This window comes from Gracilinanus agilis, chromosome 2 (assembly GCF_016433145.1).
Source record: "Gracilinanus agilis isolate LMUSP501 chromosome 2, AgileGrace, whole genome shotgun sequence".
NCBI lineage: Eukaryota > Metazoa > Chordata > Mammalia > Didelphimorphia > Didelphidae > Gracilinanus > Gracilinanus agilis.
The window spans coordinates 575,444,521-575,461,080 of record NC_058131.1 but is presented as its reverse complement, the minus strand read 5'-3'; the positions used below and the strand labels follow the sequence as shown (position 1 = coordinate 575,461,080).

The 16,560-nt window shown below is 34.0% G+C and overlaps 1 protein-coding gene across 2 annotated transcripts in view; it reads left to right on the top strand.

Moving 5' to 3' along the window:
* USP3 (ubiquitin specific peptidase 3) overlaps nt 1-16,560 on the top strand; it is a 116,213-nt gene that overhangs the window by 84,921 nt on the left and 14,732 nt on the right. For both annotated transcript variants that reach the window (XM_044665364.1, XM_044665363.1), the window contains 4 exons: nt 3,305-3,387; nt 4,387-4,500; nt 5,024-5,137; nt 14,211-14,357. In XM_044665364.1, the coding sequence (XP_044521299.1) occupies nt 3,305-3,387; nt 4,387-4,500; nt 5,024-5,137; nt 14,211-14,357 (458 nt within the window). The remainder of the gene's footprint in view (nt 1-3,304; nt 3,388-4,386; nt 4,501-5,023; nt 5,138-14,210; nt 14,358-16,560) is intronic.

The following is a 16,560-nucleotide window of genomic DNA, read 5'->3' as shown; positions in this document are numbered from 1 at the left end:
TTACACGGTCAATCTTTGTGAATGTACCATGTGCAACTGAAAAGAAGGTGTATTCCTTTTTGTCCCTATTTATTTTTTTCCACATATCTATTAAATCTAATTTTTCTAGGACTTCATTCACCTCTCTTATCTCTTATTTATTTTTTGGTTTGATTTATCTAGATCTTAAAGAGCAATTTAGATCTCCCACTAGTATGATTTTACTATCCATTTCCCTCTTAAGCTCTGCCAGTTTCTCCTTTAGGAATTTGGATGCTATGCCATTTGGTGCATACATATTGAGCAGTGTTATTTCCTCATTCTCTATACTGCCTTTTATCAGGATGTAATAACCTTCCCTGTCTTTTTTAATCATACCTATTTTTACTTTGGCTTCGTCAGAAATCATGATCGCCACTCCTGCCTTCTTTTTCTCATTTGAAGCCCAAAATATTTTGCTCAAGTCCTTTACCTTAAACCTGTGTATGTCCACCCACCTCAGATGTGTTTCTTGTAGACAACATATGGTGGGATTTTGGTTTCTAATCCACTCTGCTATTTGCTTCCTTTTTATGGGTGAGTTCATCCCATTCACATTCAGAGTTATAATTATCAGTTGTGTATTCCCCTACATTTTGGTATCCCCTCCTAGTTCTACCAAGCCTTCTTCTTAGGCTGTTTTCCTTTTAAACCAGTGATTTGTTTTAAACCAGTAACCCTTTTCCCCTCCCTTGATTTACCACCCGTTCTACCCCCTCCCTTATTATTCCCCTCTTTTTATTTTTAAGGCCTTCCCTCCCCTTTCTCCACTCCCTTTTTTACCTCCCCACTCCCCTGCTCCCCTTGGTTGATCCCTTCTAACTTTCTCAGTAGGGTTAGGTAGAGTTCTATATCCCAATGGATATAGCTACTCTTCCCTCTCAGGGTTAATTCCACTGAGAGTAAGGTTTAAATATTACCTCTTAATGCTCTCTTCCTCTCCTTCTTATAATAGTATTTATCCCCTCCCCTTCCCATGCCCTCTTTGTGTGTAATAGAATATCCTATTTTTCTTATTCATTCAAGTTTCTCTTGGTGTCCTCTACTATTCACCCCCCCCTCTTTCCCACCCACCCCCATATCATCTTAGACCATTTAGTACTCCAACCTCTCCCTGTGAATAATTCTTCTAATTACCAAATAATGGATACTATAATAATGAATAGAGTTCACTAGGGAGAATTACACATAACATTTCTCCATATAGGAATATGAATAATTAGATCTTGTTGAACCCCTTAAAGAGGCAAATTTAGAAATAAGAGTTTTCTTTCTTTCCCCTCTGTTTCTTATTTACCTTTTCATGTTTCTCTTGGTTTTTGTGGTTGGATATCAAACTTTCCATTTAGTCCTGGTCTTTTCTGTGCAAATACTTGGAAATCTTCAATTTTGTTGAATGCCTATACTTTCCCCTGGAAGTATATAGTCAGTTTTGATGGGTAAGTGATCTTTGGTTGTAGACCCAGTTCCCTTGCCTTTCTGAATATCATATTCCAAGCCTTGCAGTCTTGTAGTGTGGAGGCTGCCAGATCCTGTGTGATCCTGATTGGTGCTCCTTGATATCTGAATTGTCTCTTTCTGGCTTCTTGTAAGATTTTTTTCTTTTTCTTGAAAGCTCTTGAATTTGGCTATTATATTCCTGTGGGTTGTCTTTTTAGGGTTTAGTGTAGAGGGTGGTCTGTGGATCTTTTCAATGTCTATATTGCCCTCTTGGTGTAGAACTTCAGGGCAGTTTTGCTGAATAATTTCTTTTAGTATGGAGTCCTAATTTCTATTCATTTCTGCTTTTTCAGGAAGACCAATGATTCTCAAATTGTCTCTTCTAGACTTGTTTTCTTGATCTGTCAATTTCTCAGTGAGGGATTTCATGTTTCCTTCTATTTTATCAGTCTTTTGACTTTGCTTTACTTGTTCTTGCTGTCTTGAGAGATCATTGGCTTCTACTTGCCCAGTTCTTGTCTTTAGAGGCTGGTTTTCTGCTATAACTTTTTGATTTTCCTTTTCGATTTGGTCTATCCTGTTTTCCAGCTGTTTGATTTTGGTCTCCAATTTGCTTGTCAATTCTTTTGATTTGCGGGCATCTTTCTCCAATTGGGAGTTTCTGTCTTTTAACCTGTTAATTTCCTTTTGAACTATTTCCCACTTCTCTCGCCAAATCTCTTCCATATTTCTCATGATCTCAGATTTGAACTCTTCAGGAGCTTGTGATCAATTTTCATTTTTGGGGGGAAGGTTTGGATATGATTACTTGTTTGTTCTCCTCTGGTGTTTGCTCTATTGTCTGGATTTTTTCATTGTAAAAGTTGTTGAGTGTTAAAGATTTTTTCTTGATCTTTCTCTTTTGGGGTTCTTGCGGCTGACTTGCCATTGTTAGCCGGTGCCCTCTCAGCATTATCCTCATGCCCAGGGTCTGCGCTCTTTAGGCACCTGAGGTCTCAGGTCTAGTTGTTCTCAGGGTCAGGCCTCCTGCTGGTCCCCTTGCTTGTTGCTCTGCCTGAAGCTCCTTTAACAGTCTCAGTGCGCTGCTTCCATAGTCATGCACCCCTCTGCACTGGGTCCCCACCCAAGGTCCGCGCCTGCGCTCAGGATCCTCGTCCAAGCCTGCACTCAAGATCTGTGTTCAAAGTCTGCGCATTCTTTAGCCTCTTGGCGTCTTAAGTCTTGCTGCTCTCAGGAGTAGGCCCTGGTGATCCCAGGTAACTGCCAAGGACTTAATGGGTGCCCCAAACTTGCTCTAACTCTTGTGCCCTGGCTTTGGCACTGTAGGTAGTGGGGGGGATTGCTCAGTTCACGTTTCAATGAGAGCTATTTCACCCTCTTATAGCATGGAAATGCCCTGATCCCACATACCTTCGATGCTGAGCCCTGTTGTGGGGTCCCTTCGTTCGTCTGGATTTGTTTTTATGTCCTTTTGAGGAGTCTTATATGTGTGGGTTAGGAGAGGTTAAGCAGCTGCTTTTTACTCTGCTGCCATCTTAACCCAGAACCATGAATTATGCCTACTAATTTTTATTCAGTCCTTTTTCATCCTTTTCCCCAAATTTTCTTAGAGGACCTCTCCATAATATAGGAAGTATTTTTCTAAAGTTTGAATTGGTAATTTAAAAAAAGACCGTACAATTCATGTAGAAAAGAAGAAAAGGTTTGATTTCACAAATACCCCCAGATGGAAAAGTCAATTTCTGATTTGACATATTATTTTAAATGATAGTTTGTGCAACAGTTGGTTATTAGTTGCAATTATTGATGTCTCTTACTAACTATACCATTAACTTCCATTTTACAGGGAAGTACCACTGCTCTTTGTGCTACTGGCCTTCGGAATTTGGGGAACACGTGTTTTATGAATGCTATTCTTCAGTCACTCAGGTAACATTACACTAATAACCTAACCCAATCCTATGAAGCATTCTTTATTTCCCCATTGTGTCCAATGTAAACTAGAGAAATTGTGTGTAGGTGGCAAATTTCAGTACTTTGTTGGACCATATGTGTCTTAATGTATGTTTAGAAAATTGTCAGAGAAGTGCTTTCTATCCTAGATCAGAAACAATGTGACAAGAAGATGACCAGTAAGTATTGTGCTGAGTAACATGAGAAGAAATCATTTGAGGAATTTTAAACTACCTTTAAAAATGACCTCAATTTTGTCTAGTACTTCCAATCATAATGCCACTGAAGAAGAAATTGTAATCACCACATTGCTTCCTTCTCTGATTTGTATAACATAAATATAAGTACAGGATTCTAAGACTGTTTGCCAGTGAATACAATTTTCTATTTAGAGAGTCCCATATCTAAGAAAAGTCAGACACTGAAGTCATTTTTAGAAATTTTTCTTTTTAATTCAGTTGCAGAGAATATGTAGTTTTATGGCAGGAATCTTGTGGAAATTCTATACTACTAATTAAAAATCTACTTCAGGGATTGAAGGTTCTGTTATGAAACCTGTTTTTGTTTTTTAAAGTAAAGTAGAAATCACTTATTTCTCACTGAGTATAACTGGAATAAAATAGCTGAAAAGAGATAAAATGTGATTATTTCTATGACAAGGAGGAAATTGAGGAATGACTAAATAGTTGGCGATATTTTAAAAACAGAGGAAAAGTGTTTTGAAACTTGCTGATTCCTTTTAATTAATTTGTATATTCATCTCAGGGAAATACTCCTACCACCCTGAGTCTTGTACTGGTAAAGAAGAAACATAAAGCTTCTTATTGAAAAATAATTGCATTATATGCAATCCAAGGGAAAAACACATTTCCAAGAGTCAAGTATAAAATTGTGCACTACTTACTTTTTTGCTCAGGCTTATATTATTTCTCTTCTCAGACCATTTTTTCCTCCTTGTTTTTGCTTTTAAAACAGTAACATTCAGCAGTTTTGCTGTTATTTTAAAGAACTTCCAGCTGTGGAATTACGGAATGGGAAAACAGCAGGAAGGCGGACTTATCACACCAGGAGCCAAGGAGATAACAATGTGTGAGTTAATAGGAATGTGTTCTTTCTGGCTTTCAGTGGAGATGAAAAAATTACTTTTAGTAATGCTTTTTAGTTTAGTATGTAAACTAATAGGCACAATTGAAATTTTCAAAGTGTTGCTGCTAAGTGTGTTTAAATAGCAAGCAGTTAAACATTATTTTACAACATTTAATAGTCATTCAGTGGGTGATACTTTCATTATTTTTAAGCAAAATGTATTTAGCACTCTGCAGAGGCTTTGGTATTATTTGAATGATAAAATTAATAATTGTAGTAAATATAAAGTTCTTGGTTTTAAAAGTAATCAAAACTAAATGTTGTGAAATTCTAATGAAAAAATTTTGCCCCATAGTAAAAATATGAGAAAGTACCCCCTATTAGGTATGATTAAAATAGAAAGCAGATGTGTGGGGGTATGGGTTTTGGTTTTATTGTTTTTAATTTATCCATAGAAATTTTAGATTAAAAGTAGCATTTTTTAGAGGCAATGACATCTTTTTCTTTTTCTTTCCTACTTTTCTAGTTCCTTGGTAGAGGAGTTTAGAAAAACATTGTGTGCTTTATGGCAAGGCAGCCAAACTGCATTTAGCCCAGAATCCTTATTTTATGTTGTTTGGAAAATCATGCCAAATTTTAGGTAAGTGCTATCTAATAAAAGTAATAGTTAAATCATTTTAAAATGAGTCCAATACTTTTGTCTAGTTTTGAAAGTTGTTCCTGAAATCTTCATGTAACTTGAAGAAATAATGTAAGTTCAAGTGATGTCCTCAGACAAGAAATTCATTTTTAGTAATGTACTTTTGTTTCTAGAAATGAGCAAAAATTAAATTGACTTAAAAGAACAAATTTTATTTGGTTCAATAATGTAGTTAAACATTTATGTGTATTTATTGCAAGAAAGCACTGGCTTTTTTAAACGACAAATATTTTATTGATTTTGGGTGTTTATAAATAGGTAGTATTTTTTAAATAACTGTAAACTCACAGGAAACAACACTGGGTGAAACTTATTTGAAACTAAGAAAGCTTTAACATAGCATTATGTTAAATGATCATGAGAAGTCTATCATTACAAATACTCATCAATTGTTTTATGACTATAGAACACAAAGAAATGCTGTTAGTAAATTTTGTAAAGCTTAGACTCTAAATCTTTACTGGAAATCACTTAGCATTTATTAAGTTGCATTATGTTGCATCATGTAGTAAGTAATAAAACTCTACAATGTGGCACTCGACCTGTACTTGAACTATTTCTGAGAAAGAGAACACTTGGAGGTTGCCTGTATTTAATTCTTGGGAGAATATAGCATGTGTTTCAGGTGAAATCTGGAAATGAAAGAAGTTTCATTCATGAAGTCCAAGCAATGGATAAAAAGGATGAGAATGGTTTTGTAAATTTATTTGCCTCAGAATTCATATTTTCACTGTCACAAATAAATTCAACCCTTTTCCCCAGAAGTATTCAAGATTAGATTTGAGCTACCATATTTCCAGTACTTTAGGTGTGTCTTATTTACAAAATGTAGCCAATTTCTCTTGAATTTATTCATCTTATTTTGAAGGCACATTACTTACTAGGTTTTTTAAATGAATAGGGAATGTGTCTCTTCCTTCCTAAAAAGAAACATTAGTGGGAAATTTCTTTGTACGTGTGTGTATATGTGTGTGTGTTTTTTTCCCAATTAATGTAAAAACAATTTTTAATATTTATTTTCTAAAGTTTTGAGTTATTGGGAAACCTCTTTATACATTCTACCTCATTTCCTTACTGTTACCTAAATATTATAAAGTTATGTTGAAATCCTTGCCTCAATTCTATATGACAGAAATGTCTGGTATCAGTTTTTTTAGCAACCATAAGACCTTTTGTTTCTATGGAAATTCTTTCAGATGTCATGCCATTTAAACTTTAATCTGAGAGAACTTAATTTTGTACAGATTTTCTAGTTACTTAATAAAAAGTAGGATGAGAGTAGAAATTGCAGTTTTATATTTGTTATCAACTTTATATACTAAAACTCTAAGGCCTGTCATCTTTAAAGGAATTTATGCAGAAATTACCGGGATAATCCAAATAAATTTGCCCCAAAGATTAGCATTTTCTCTACATATTAACAGTGTGTTGCTTTACACCATATATTCCAACAAAAATGTGATCATATTCATTGAGTGGGGGCCACCTGCTATGGAGCTGACACAGCCCAGCATCTTCTGTAGAAACTTACTTCCCACCTGTGGCTCAACTCTTCAGGTGAGAAAAAAAAAATTGGTGGATATAGATTTCAAGATTGATATTTGTATAGTTCCAGTATATGAACATGATTTCACTGTTTGAAGGAATAAAGAAATGTTAGACAAGATGCCAGGGTGAAGTTGATAGATTTATTAACACTGATGAAAATAGAAAGGTTAAGTTTTCTGAGTTTTCCCTTTGTTCTCTGAAGAATCAAGAATGGACTTTATTTACATGATAACAGAAATAATTTTTCTCTTGATCAGATCTATTATTTCTTTTCCAATAGTCCATGTCAGGCCTCTTTATTACATTGTGGATAAAGCTTGATGAAACTTTATCTTTAGTGTAGTAATGGGTTCTAAAAATGTCTCATCACATTTATCCCAGAAGAATTTTAGGTATGCCATTCATCTCTATGGCAACTCAATTAACAAATTAATGAATTACGTTTCTATTTGCATTTCTTTTCAGGCAAATAAGTGATAGCTTTTTTCTAAATTAGTTTATGAAACCATTTGGGGAAGTTGACTCCTTGGTTTGAAGTACAAAGTCTATAAAATCAAACATTTATGTAGTAATACAAACATTTTTATTTAAAATAGATATTCTTTACTTTGAAATGTGAACAGCTTTAGAAATAAAAACCACCAAAATGATCATTCTATTTGTTGGTGTTTCTCTACTCTCTTCTTGTCATAGTCTCTAATATGCAACTCTGAATAATTTTCTCACATGGTTTTCTTCCATTCCCCAGTACTTATCTGCCCAGTTTTCTTTCTTTATTATCTGGGTCCCTTTGCTACTCTGACTAGACTGATCCTCTTATTATTTCTTACACATATTTTCTGCCTCAGTGTCTTGGATCATTCTGTTTGCCTTGTTGTAATTCATACCTCTTGTTTCCCAATTCATATCTGTGCCTTCATTCAAGACCCACTTGAATATTCATGTTGTGATTTTTTTTTTCAATCCAGCCTTCAATAGGCCAGCCAGTGGTGAGTGACTATGCAGAATTTCTCCTAAGTCTTAATGCAGGTTTTAAGTTTTAAGAGCTTTGGAATACTTGGTATCTACAACTTGTTTACATTTTGCTTAAGATCCCTATATGGATTGTTAGCTTCTCAAGGGTAACATGTTACCTTTTATACTATGCTCTGTTTTTTATTTGGTTTTGCGTTACAATTTCATTTTAAATCAGTAAAAATCTGCCTTCTCTTCTTCTCACCTTCAATTAAAAAGGAAAGAAAAACAAAGCTTCCATTATAAGCATGTATAGGAAAACAAAAAATATTTCCTCATTGGCCCTATCCAAAAAAATACATCTCATTCTACACCGAATTCTTCGTCTCTTTCTGGAGGTGGGTAGTGTGTTTCATCATTGATCCCCTGGCATTATGGTTGGTGATTACATTAATCAGAGTTCCTAATTCTTTCAAAGTTGTTTGTCTTTACCATACTGCTTAAACAGTATAAATTCTTCTCCTGGTTTTATTCACTTTCTCTGCATCAGTTCATATAAATCTTCCCAGTTTTCTTTGAAAATGTCTCCATCATTTCCTATATAGCACAATAGTACTCCACATTTATATACCATAACTTGTTCAGTGATATCTCAACTTATGTTCACCCCATAAGATTATCATTTTTTGTTACTTCAAAAAAAGCTATAAGTATTTTTGCATATCCTTAGAGTGAATTTTGCTTAAGACTAATCCCTCCCAGACTGAAGTATTTGCAGGTTGAAGCAAACCATTTTTCACTTCATTTCCTTCATAAGTTTTTTCTAGTATACATATGTCTTCTTTCACAAACATGGAAATATATATATTATTTGATAACACAGCTATGACCTAAGTCTTATTTCCTGCTATCTCTAAAAGAGATGGATGAGGAGGGAGGGCAAAAGAGAACATGGATTGCAAAAATGTCAGAAAACAATTATTTAAAAATTGTATCTACATGTAATCTGCAAAAAATATAACTTAAAAAAAGGATATCCTTCTCTTAAACTACCCTCCTACTAATTCCAGACCTCCTTTTAAGGGGAGAGTGCAGCTCAGACATCACATTTCTTACCTGGCTGTGTTACTTTGAGGCTTCTCCAACTTTACCATGCCCCCACGTCTCGTACCTTCTCTCCCCTCCACTCTGCCCTCATTACCTCTGCTTTTCAGCTTCCTTTTGTTTTATTTTCCCTTATTAGATTATAAGCTTCTTGAATGGTGGGAATTATCTTTTTTTTGTATTTGTATTCCAGTCCTTAGCACAATGCCTGCTACATAGTAGGCCCTTAATAAATAATTTGTTAATTGTCTGGCCAGTTCCTCTTCCTGTCTTCCTGTTGAGTGTGATGTATTTTCATACTCAACTGTGTTCATGTTCATTCTTTTCACTTTTGACCATTTCAGATGAATTTGAGATAAAAGGGTCAGCTGCTTCTTACCTTCCCCCCCATTATGTATATGGATGTCTACTTGCACACTTTGATTATGAGACAATTTTCTCTAGCCTTCCTTCTCCCAAGATCATCAAGATATGATAGAATCCCAAATTGTTTACTATCTGAAGGAGAGGAGAGAGAGGTAGGGAGAGAATTTGGAACTTAAAATTTTTTTTAAGAAGATAGAATCATTCTCAGGTCTTCTGTCTAATTAGACGCTGACTTCTCATGATGAAAGTTCAGTAGGGACATAGTTATGATCTCTCCAGTTTATCCTTGTTTAGTTCCTTATCACTGTTTGTTATTGTTTACTTTTTTATGATTCTCATAGCTCCTGTGTTTGAACTTCAGAGTTTCTACACAGCTCTTGTCTTTTCATCAGGAAGAATGTTTGGAATGCCTCTTTTTTTCTTAAAAGGTCGATTTTTTTTCTCCCTTTAAGATTACATTCAGGTTTGCTGAGTAAGTCTTACTTAGCTGTAAGTCCACATCCTTTCCCTTTTGGAATATGGTATTCTAAACTCTTTATTTCTTAGTAGTGATAGCTGCTAAATTATACAAATTAGGTACTTAATTTCTTTCTTTTTGTGGCTTCTTGCAGCATTTTTTTGTTGACCTTGAAGTTCTGGATTTTGGCTGATATACCTGGAAGTTTTTACTTGGGTGGGGTGGAGAAGGGGGTGTCAGAAGATGACCAGTGGATTTGCCCTTTTGATTCTAAGAGTTCTGGACAGTTTTCTTTAAAGCCTTCTTAAAATATGAGATCTAGGCTCTTGTTTTGGTTGTGATGTTCAGGTTGTCCAGTGATTGTTAAATTTTTTCTCAGTCCATTTTCCAGGGTTTTTTTGTTTTGTTTTGTTTTGCTTTTTGCTATGATACCTTATATTTTCTTCTATTTTTTCAGTTACTTGACTTGTATCAGTATTTTTTTCCCTTGCCTCATGAAATCATTAGCTTCTAGTTGTTCCATTCTGATTTTCAGGAAGTTTGTTGTTTGGGAAAAATCTTGATCATCTTATGACAAACTGTTAACCCTTTCTAGTTCTTTCTTCCAAGCTCTTTTCCTTTTTGTTTGTTTTAGTGCTTTCATCTGATTGATAAAAATATTTTAACATCTTTTTAAACTGGCTTCATCTCTTCCAGGAATTCTAGTTGAACTTGTGCTTGTGTTGTGTTTTTTTCTTTGAAGCTTTGCTTGTCGTGAAATTGTTTTTTTATTTGTTCACTCATAAAAACCACTTTCTGACTTTGGACTTGGTGTTAGCACTTGATTCTATGCACTTCTGGTGAGAAAGTATGAGCTGTTCCTGTTTTTCTTTTCTTGCTCTATTGAATCGTTGTGCTGTTTCAGAATCTCAGGACAGCTCAGGCCGGGAACCTGCAAGTTTTCAGCATTCCCAAAATGGTTTTATGGAGGGTAGATTCTGATTGATGCTTTTCTGGTCTGAACAATAGACTTCTGCTGGGCTCGGCCCCTGTTAGCCAGTTGGAAAGCTGTGCTCCTTCAGAGGGACCAAACAAAAGGCTCTACTTGTATCTAGGTTTCCTGCCCTGGTTATTCCTCTGAAAGTTTCAGAGGCACACCACTGCTGCTTGCTTCTTTTTCAGTACACCTTCTTGGGCCTCCTTACCCAGGAACAGATATTAGTCTATAGCTAGATATTGGTTAGCAAAGCTGCCCGTCAGTACCTGTCCCTGTTGAGGTGCCATGCTATGAACCTGGGACTTCTGCTCTGCTGTCTTTCTTTCCCTTTGTATAATGGGGTCAGGAAAATGACCCATTTTGACTTTGTCTTGGATTTACCCATCCTGAATTGATGGTTCCTTTTCCACCTCTGTTTGAAGGAGATCTCACTGTACTACTTCCTTCTACACTGCCATCTCGACCCATGTTGTTTGCATAAGATGATGAAGAAATGCCAGTACTTAAAATGGCAAATGAATGAATTCAATCATTTGAATGATTGAAATCTAATACATATATTTGCTCATTATTTTTGTTGTAGAGGATGCTAAGCCATCATCATCAAGTATAACATGTAGATTTTCAATCCATACTGTTAATAGAAAAGAGGATTTTAAAAAATATTATTATATGAAATTCTGGGAGCTTGGATTTTTAAACATTTTCAATTTAAACACTTTAATTCAGTATTTTTCCTATTATGTGTGTGCGTGTATGGTGTATATGTGTGTGAACTGAGTTCACTTTGAATTTTGTGTTCCTTGGAAAAACCCAGCACTAATCATATAGCTAATTTAAGCCATATTCGTTTTGTCATGATTTTTCAAAATAATCAGACTATTTTGTAAATGTTACAGATTTTTAGTACCTTTAACAAAACCTAAATTTCACGTACATCCCAGCAATTTTGGAACATTTGTTCTATAGTGACTCAATTTGCTCTTGCACAGGCATATCATTTTCCTTATTGGTCTTTGCCATTTTACAGATTATATACTGATACTACTAAAACACGGAGAATAGTGCACAGGTATATGTCACTATTATGCATGTTGTGATGTCTAGACATTGTGGTGTTTGTCTTGCTATTTGAATTTATCTGTCTTTCACATTTCAGAAAATAAAAGGTAATAGTTTTTGTTATCAGCAAGGTTCCTTGTCCTAATGAAGTACATTATATGGATTCTTTTCATTTCAACAGTCATTTGTGAGAAGACAATACTTTGCCCATCTATCTCCCACATATTTCAGCTATGTGCTTCTTATACTCAGTCTTTTTCCCTTAAGTAGAAGGACATTTTCTGTAAGTCTAGCCTTTTATAGGTGTGAAGTTTTTTTATGACCATTTTTTAGTTTCGCTTATGAGATATCATTACTGTTTTAATTCTTATTGTCATTGAGGAAGCTGTGAGGCATATGGAAGATGTGAATTTTGAAGTTGAAAACAACTAAAAGTAGTAAAGTGACTAAAATTCAAACTCCACTGAGTTTCCATTCTGTTTGTTTCCTGTGGGCCTGAACTCTGATTTTATTTTAAAGATAGCTATTGTTTCCCTTAAAATCCATTTCATCACTGGTTGACAAAAGGCTCCATGGGTGACATAGCAGCAATTGTTTGTGAAGGAAACATTATCATTAAAGATGGAAAAGTTTCCCTTTTCTCTTATTATAAGTCTTCCTTATGCCCCTTCCCCCTTTCCCTTTCTGAAAATGCAATTGAGCATTTGGAAAGTCTTCACAGAAACCCAATTAGAATATCCAGATGGGATTGTGAGTTTTGTTGGTGTAATATATTAAGAGATATTTGTTGAATCTCCCAATGTGCTAAATTTCTTACTTAGAAATTTCATTGATCAAAAATTTGTAAATGACCCTTTGGTTGTCACCAAATCCCCCCACCCCAAAGTTTCCAGAATAGTTCACTAGCACCTTGAGAAAAATGAGTAATCTTTGTATTTTTTGGTTAAATGATATAAACTGCAGTAGACACAAGTATTAGTCGATTTTTACAGAAAAAAAATGGCTCTAAGCCATTTTTCCATGCAATCATCTTTTAAATGCCAAGGAAAATATTAGATTATAAATTATTTTTATGTGTGGAAAGGAACTTAATAGGAAACAGTATATGGGAAACACATTCTGGTTTTTAAAACGTAATTTATAAATTATTATAAATCATGAATGAAAATTGATCTGAATACAAAATAGTTAAAGGATGGGTGGTGGTATATGTTGAGTATTAGGAGATTGTAACCCAGGCGTGCTCTTTTAAAGTAGCACAAAACAGTTTTTTACATAGCCACTTCATCTTTTAGCATTTTAGATCATATTTAAACATGAGACTGATTTCCATTTAGTCACCTAACAGGAAAATCAATAGAATATCTATACAAATTTTGCTTTTTATGATAATTTTAAAAATAATTTCTTGTTAAGTTCAGAGTAAATTAACTGTGAAAGAAAAAGTTTAGGGGGAGTATCAAGATAATAGTTGGCAAATGAATAATGATTTATTTATTATTATATTATAATTATATTATATTATTAAAAATGAATTATGACCTATGGGACTTATTTAGCATAGTTAACAAAGTAAAATGTGGAACTTGGGACTTGAATGAGGAAAGCATTGAGGGAAATTCTTTGGTGGCAAGAAATCTTGATTATGAAATTTTTTGCTAAGAAGACTAGAGAAAATTTTATCATTTAAGACACTTAGAGCATAGACAAACAAAATTCTGTTAAAAAGTGAATTAGGTAGTCAGCTACATGAAGTCCTCTCTCTCCTGAATTCCATTAAAATATTACATGTAAAGAGATAGGGGTTTCTTAATAACTAGTTTTCTAGAACTTTCCTGCTTTCTAGCTTATTTTTATTTGTCAGTATTCATTGCTGTTCATTTGTCTCTAAATGATCTTTTATTAGTATAAGAACATTATGCTTTAATACAAAATTTACATATGAGAGCGCATATATGAAAAGTGTTGTATGTGTCCATTTTTCAAAGTCAGGTGTTAATATTTGTAATTGGAGAAAGATTTCATTGTATGTGTGAACACTTTTAAAAAATATTTCCCAAAAAAAAAAAGATTCCTTTAAATCAATATTTACAGGTTAAACCAACATCTTTCAATGTAAGCCATTAGTTTCAAAATTGTCTCAGTCCTTTATACTAGTGCAGAGTTCGGCAATGTAAGGCTCTCGAGCCATATCTGGCTCTTTTGAGGGCCAGATATGGCTCTTTCTGCAGGAGCTATAAAGTCAATTTTTTTTCAGGCGCTGTTACAGGAGCGCACACCGTGAGCACTGTACGGCTCTCACGAAATTACATTTTTAAAAATGTGGCTTTTATGGCTCTCATAGCCAAAAAGGTTGCCGACCCCTGCACTAGTGTTTTGGAATTAAATGTCTCTCATAGGATAAGAAATGAAATTGTAGATATACAACATTTATTCTTGTAGTGAAACTATTTTGATTTGGGTAATAGAACCTGCTTTGCCCATCACTTGACTGGTCTGGGCATATAAAGTCCTCATATTCATTGAACATTTTTATTTCCTTTAAGGGGTTATCAACAGCAGGATGCCCATGAATTTATGCGCTATCTTCTGGACCATCTACACTTGGAACTCCAGGGAGGCTTCAATGGTGTTTCTAGATCAGTAATTCTGCAAGAGAATTCTAGTCTTTCTGCAAGTAACAAATGTTGCATGTAAGACTTTTGTTTGCTTGTTTTTTTTATGGAGGTTCATAGAAGGTCTTTATGTTATATTATACTGGTCAGATTTTATATTTTAAAAGGTTAATATTTTGCTTAAACTATACACAATACTTATTTGAATTCTTTATAAGTAATATACCAAAACAATCTTTTTTCTTGCATTTGAACAAGTTGATAATGAATTTGTATTTAGTTATTTTGAGAGCTTTAAATGAAACTTAGTAAAAAATTATTTGAAAATTAGGGGGAAAAGTTTAGGGTATATTCAGTTTTTTATAAATAGTTCCAAATAATAGTGAAGATAATTGGGGGGAAGGGAATTTTTTTATATGCCCAAAACCTATTGTATTTCTATTTAAAAACATAATCTTGAGCAATTTTGGAACTTGAATTTGCCTTAAACATATTTGTTCAATTCCCAAAGTGACCTTGAAGCACCAGTAAGTTTTCAGAAGTGTTTCTTGACCCATAACATGAAAAAATTTTGAATTGTTTTCCCTTGTAATTTCTGATAGACTGAAACCTGCACTGAGACCAAAACGTTTATTTTGCTTTAGGCAGGGATGTTTACAGTCATTTCAGCCTGGATTTTGGTCAATGTGCAGTCTCCTCTTATGTTGTAATTTTTGAGACTTTTGTCAGTCCTGATCTGTGCAGGAAAGGGGATTACAAGTTAAACTCATCAGAGAAAGAAAGGTAAGTTGTATATAGGTGTGACTGTAGTTTTGCCCGCCTAGCATTCTCTACACCTTGTTAGTGAGTATAGTTGTTTTTTGTTTTGTTTTTAATGTTAAAATAGGACTCCTCCATCAACTTTCAGCCTCCCATGGTTGGCTACCTATCCTATAGGAATGGACCATTATAGTTCATTATAGTTTGTAATACATAGATAGATTCACAGCTCCCCTGACCAAAATTTCTAGTTTAGAAAAGAAGGTGCTGGTGACTTATCTCCTCAATAATATTTACATTCACTGTTTTATTGGGTGTGAAAAAATGAATTGTATATTTTAAAGCGGCTTATTTGTGTACAAAGAGCAGTGATATATAATCATGAATTTTATGTACATTATTGTCTTTTTATTTTATATAGGAAATCCATAGTTATGTCCTGCCCCACATTGTTGCCTTAACTGTTATAATTTATAATTATTAATACATTTCTCTTTAGAAACTCCCGCCTAACATCAAAACACTTCGGTATAATGTTTAGTCAGCTACCTAAGACAAATTGGAGAGACAGTGACAGCTCCCTATAATGTGGCCTCCCTGAACATCATTTTGTAGTGGAATGAACCAATCCATAAGTTCTCACACAAAACAGTGCTGCTTTTCTATTGCATTCTACTGATACTTTTTTCATTTCATAAGTTACAATTTCTTAGTTATTTACTAGAATACCTTAAAACATGGCACCTAAAATGTACAAAAGCTAAATTTGCTCTCTACAGCATATTTTGAGAATGGACACAACTACCTTTAATAATAAACTGCATAGTGCATTTAAACACACAGGTATACTTGCTCCTATTACTGAGTAAGAAATATATTATTCACTTATTAAAATAAATGTATTTTAAAGTAGCAGAATATCATTTATACACAGAAGTCATACTCTATTGTTCTATAAAATTGTTACCTAAATTAATAATTTTAAAAATCACATTTTTAATGTACATTTGTAATGAGAACATTTTTTTTTTGTTTTACTGTTTAATTTGAATCGTGTTTAAAATCATGGTATGGTAAAACCTAGTAATGCTGCATGAATCTAATATAAATTCAAGCTAAAATTTGGAAATTATTCTAACCTTTGAAGAGTCTTTGAAGGGGAAGAACTATAGCAAGTTTAAATGGACAGTAAAATACAATAGATTTGATCTCTGAATGATCTTAACATGATGTATTAGTAGCAACATAAGAGGATGTCATTTAAATTTTTTCTATTTCTCTTTTCAGATATCTTCATAATAGTTAATTTTTATTTTTTATATGCCTGTTGTGCACATAGCACTGGTAAACAGCAAGGGAAAATGGACATCATGCCTTCTAGATTCTGTATTGTATATCAGTTTTTCAAATTTCATTAGGACAAATATGTCCTACTGGCTAGTTTGTTAAAAGCCAATTTGCATTTTTTTTTTGTCAAAATGAAAAACATTTGAAGGCTCTTTTGCAATCTTTACTATGTCTG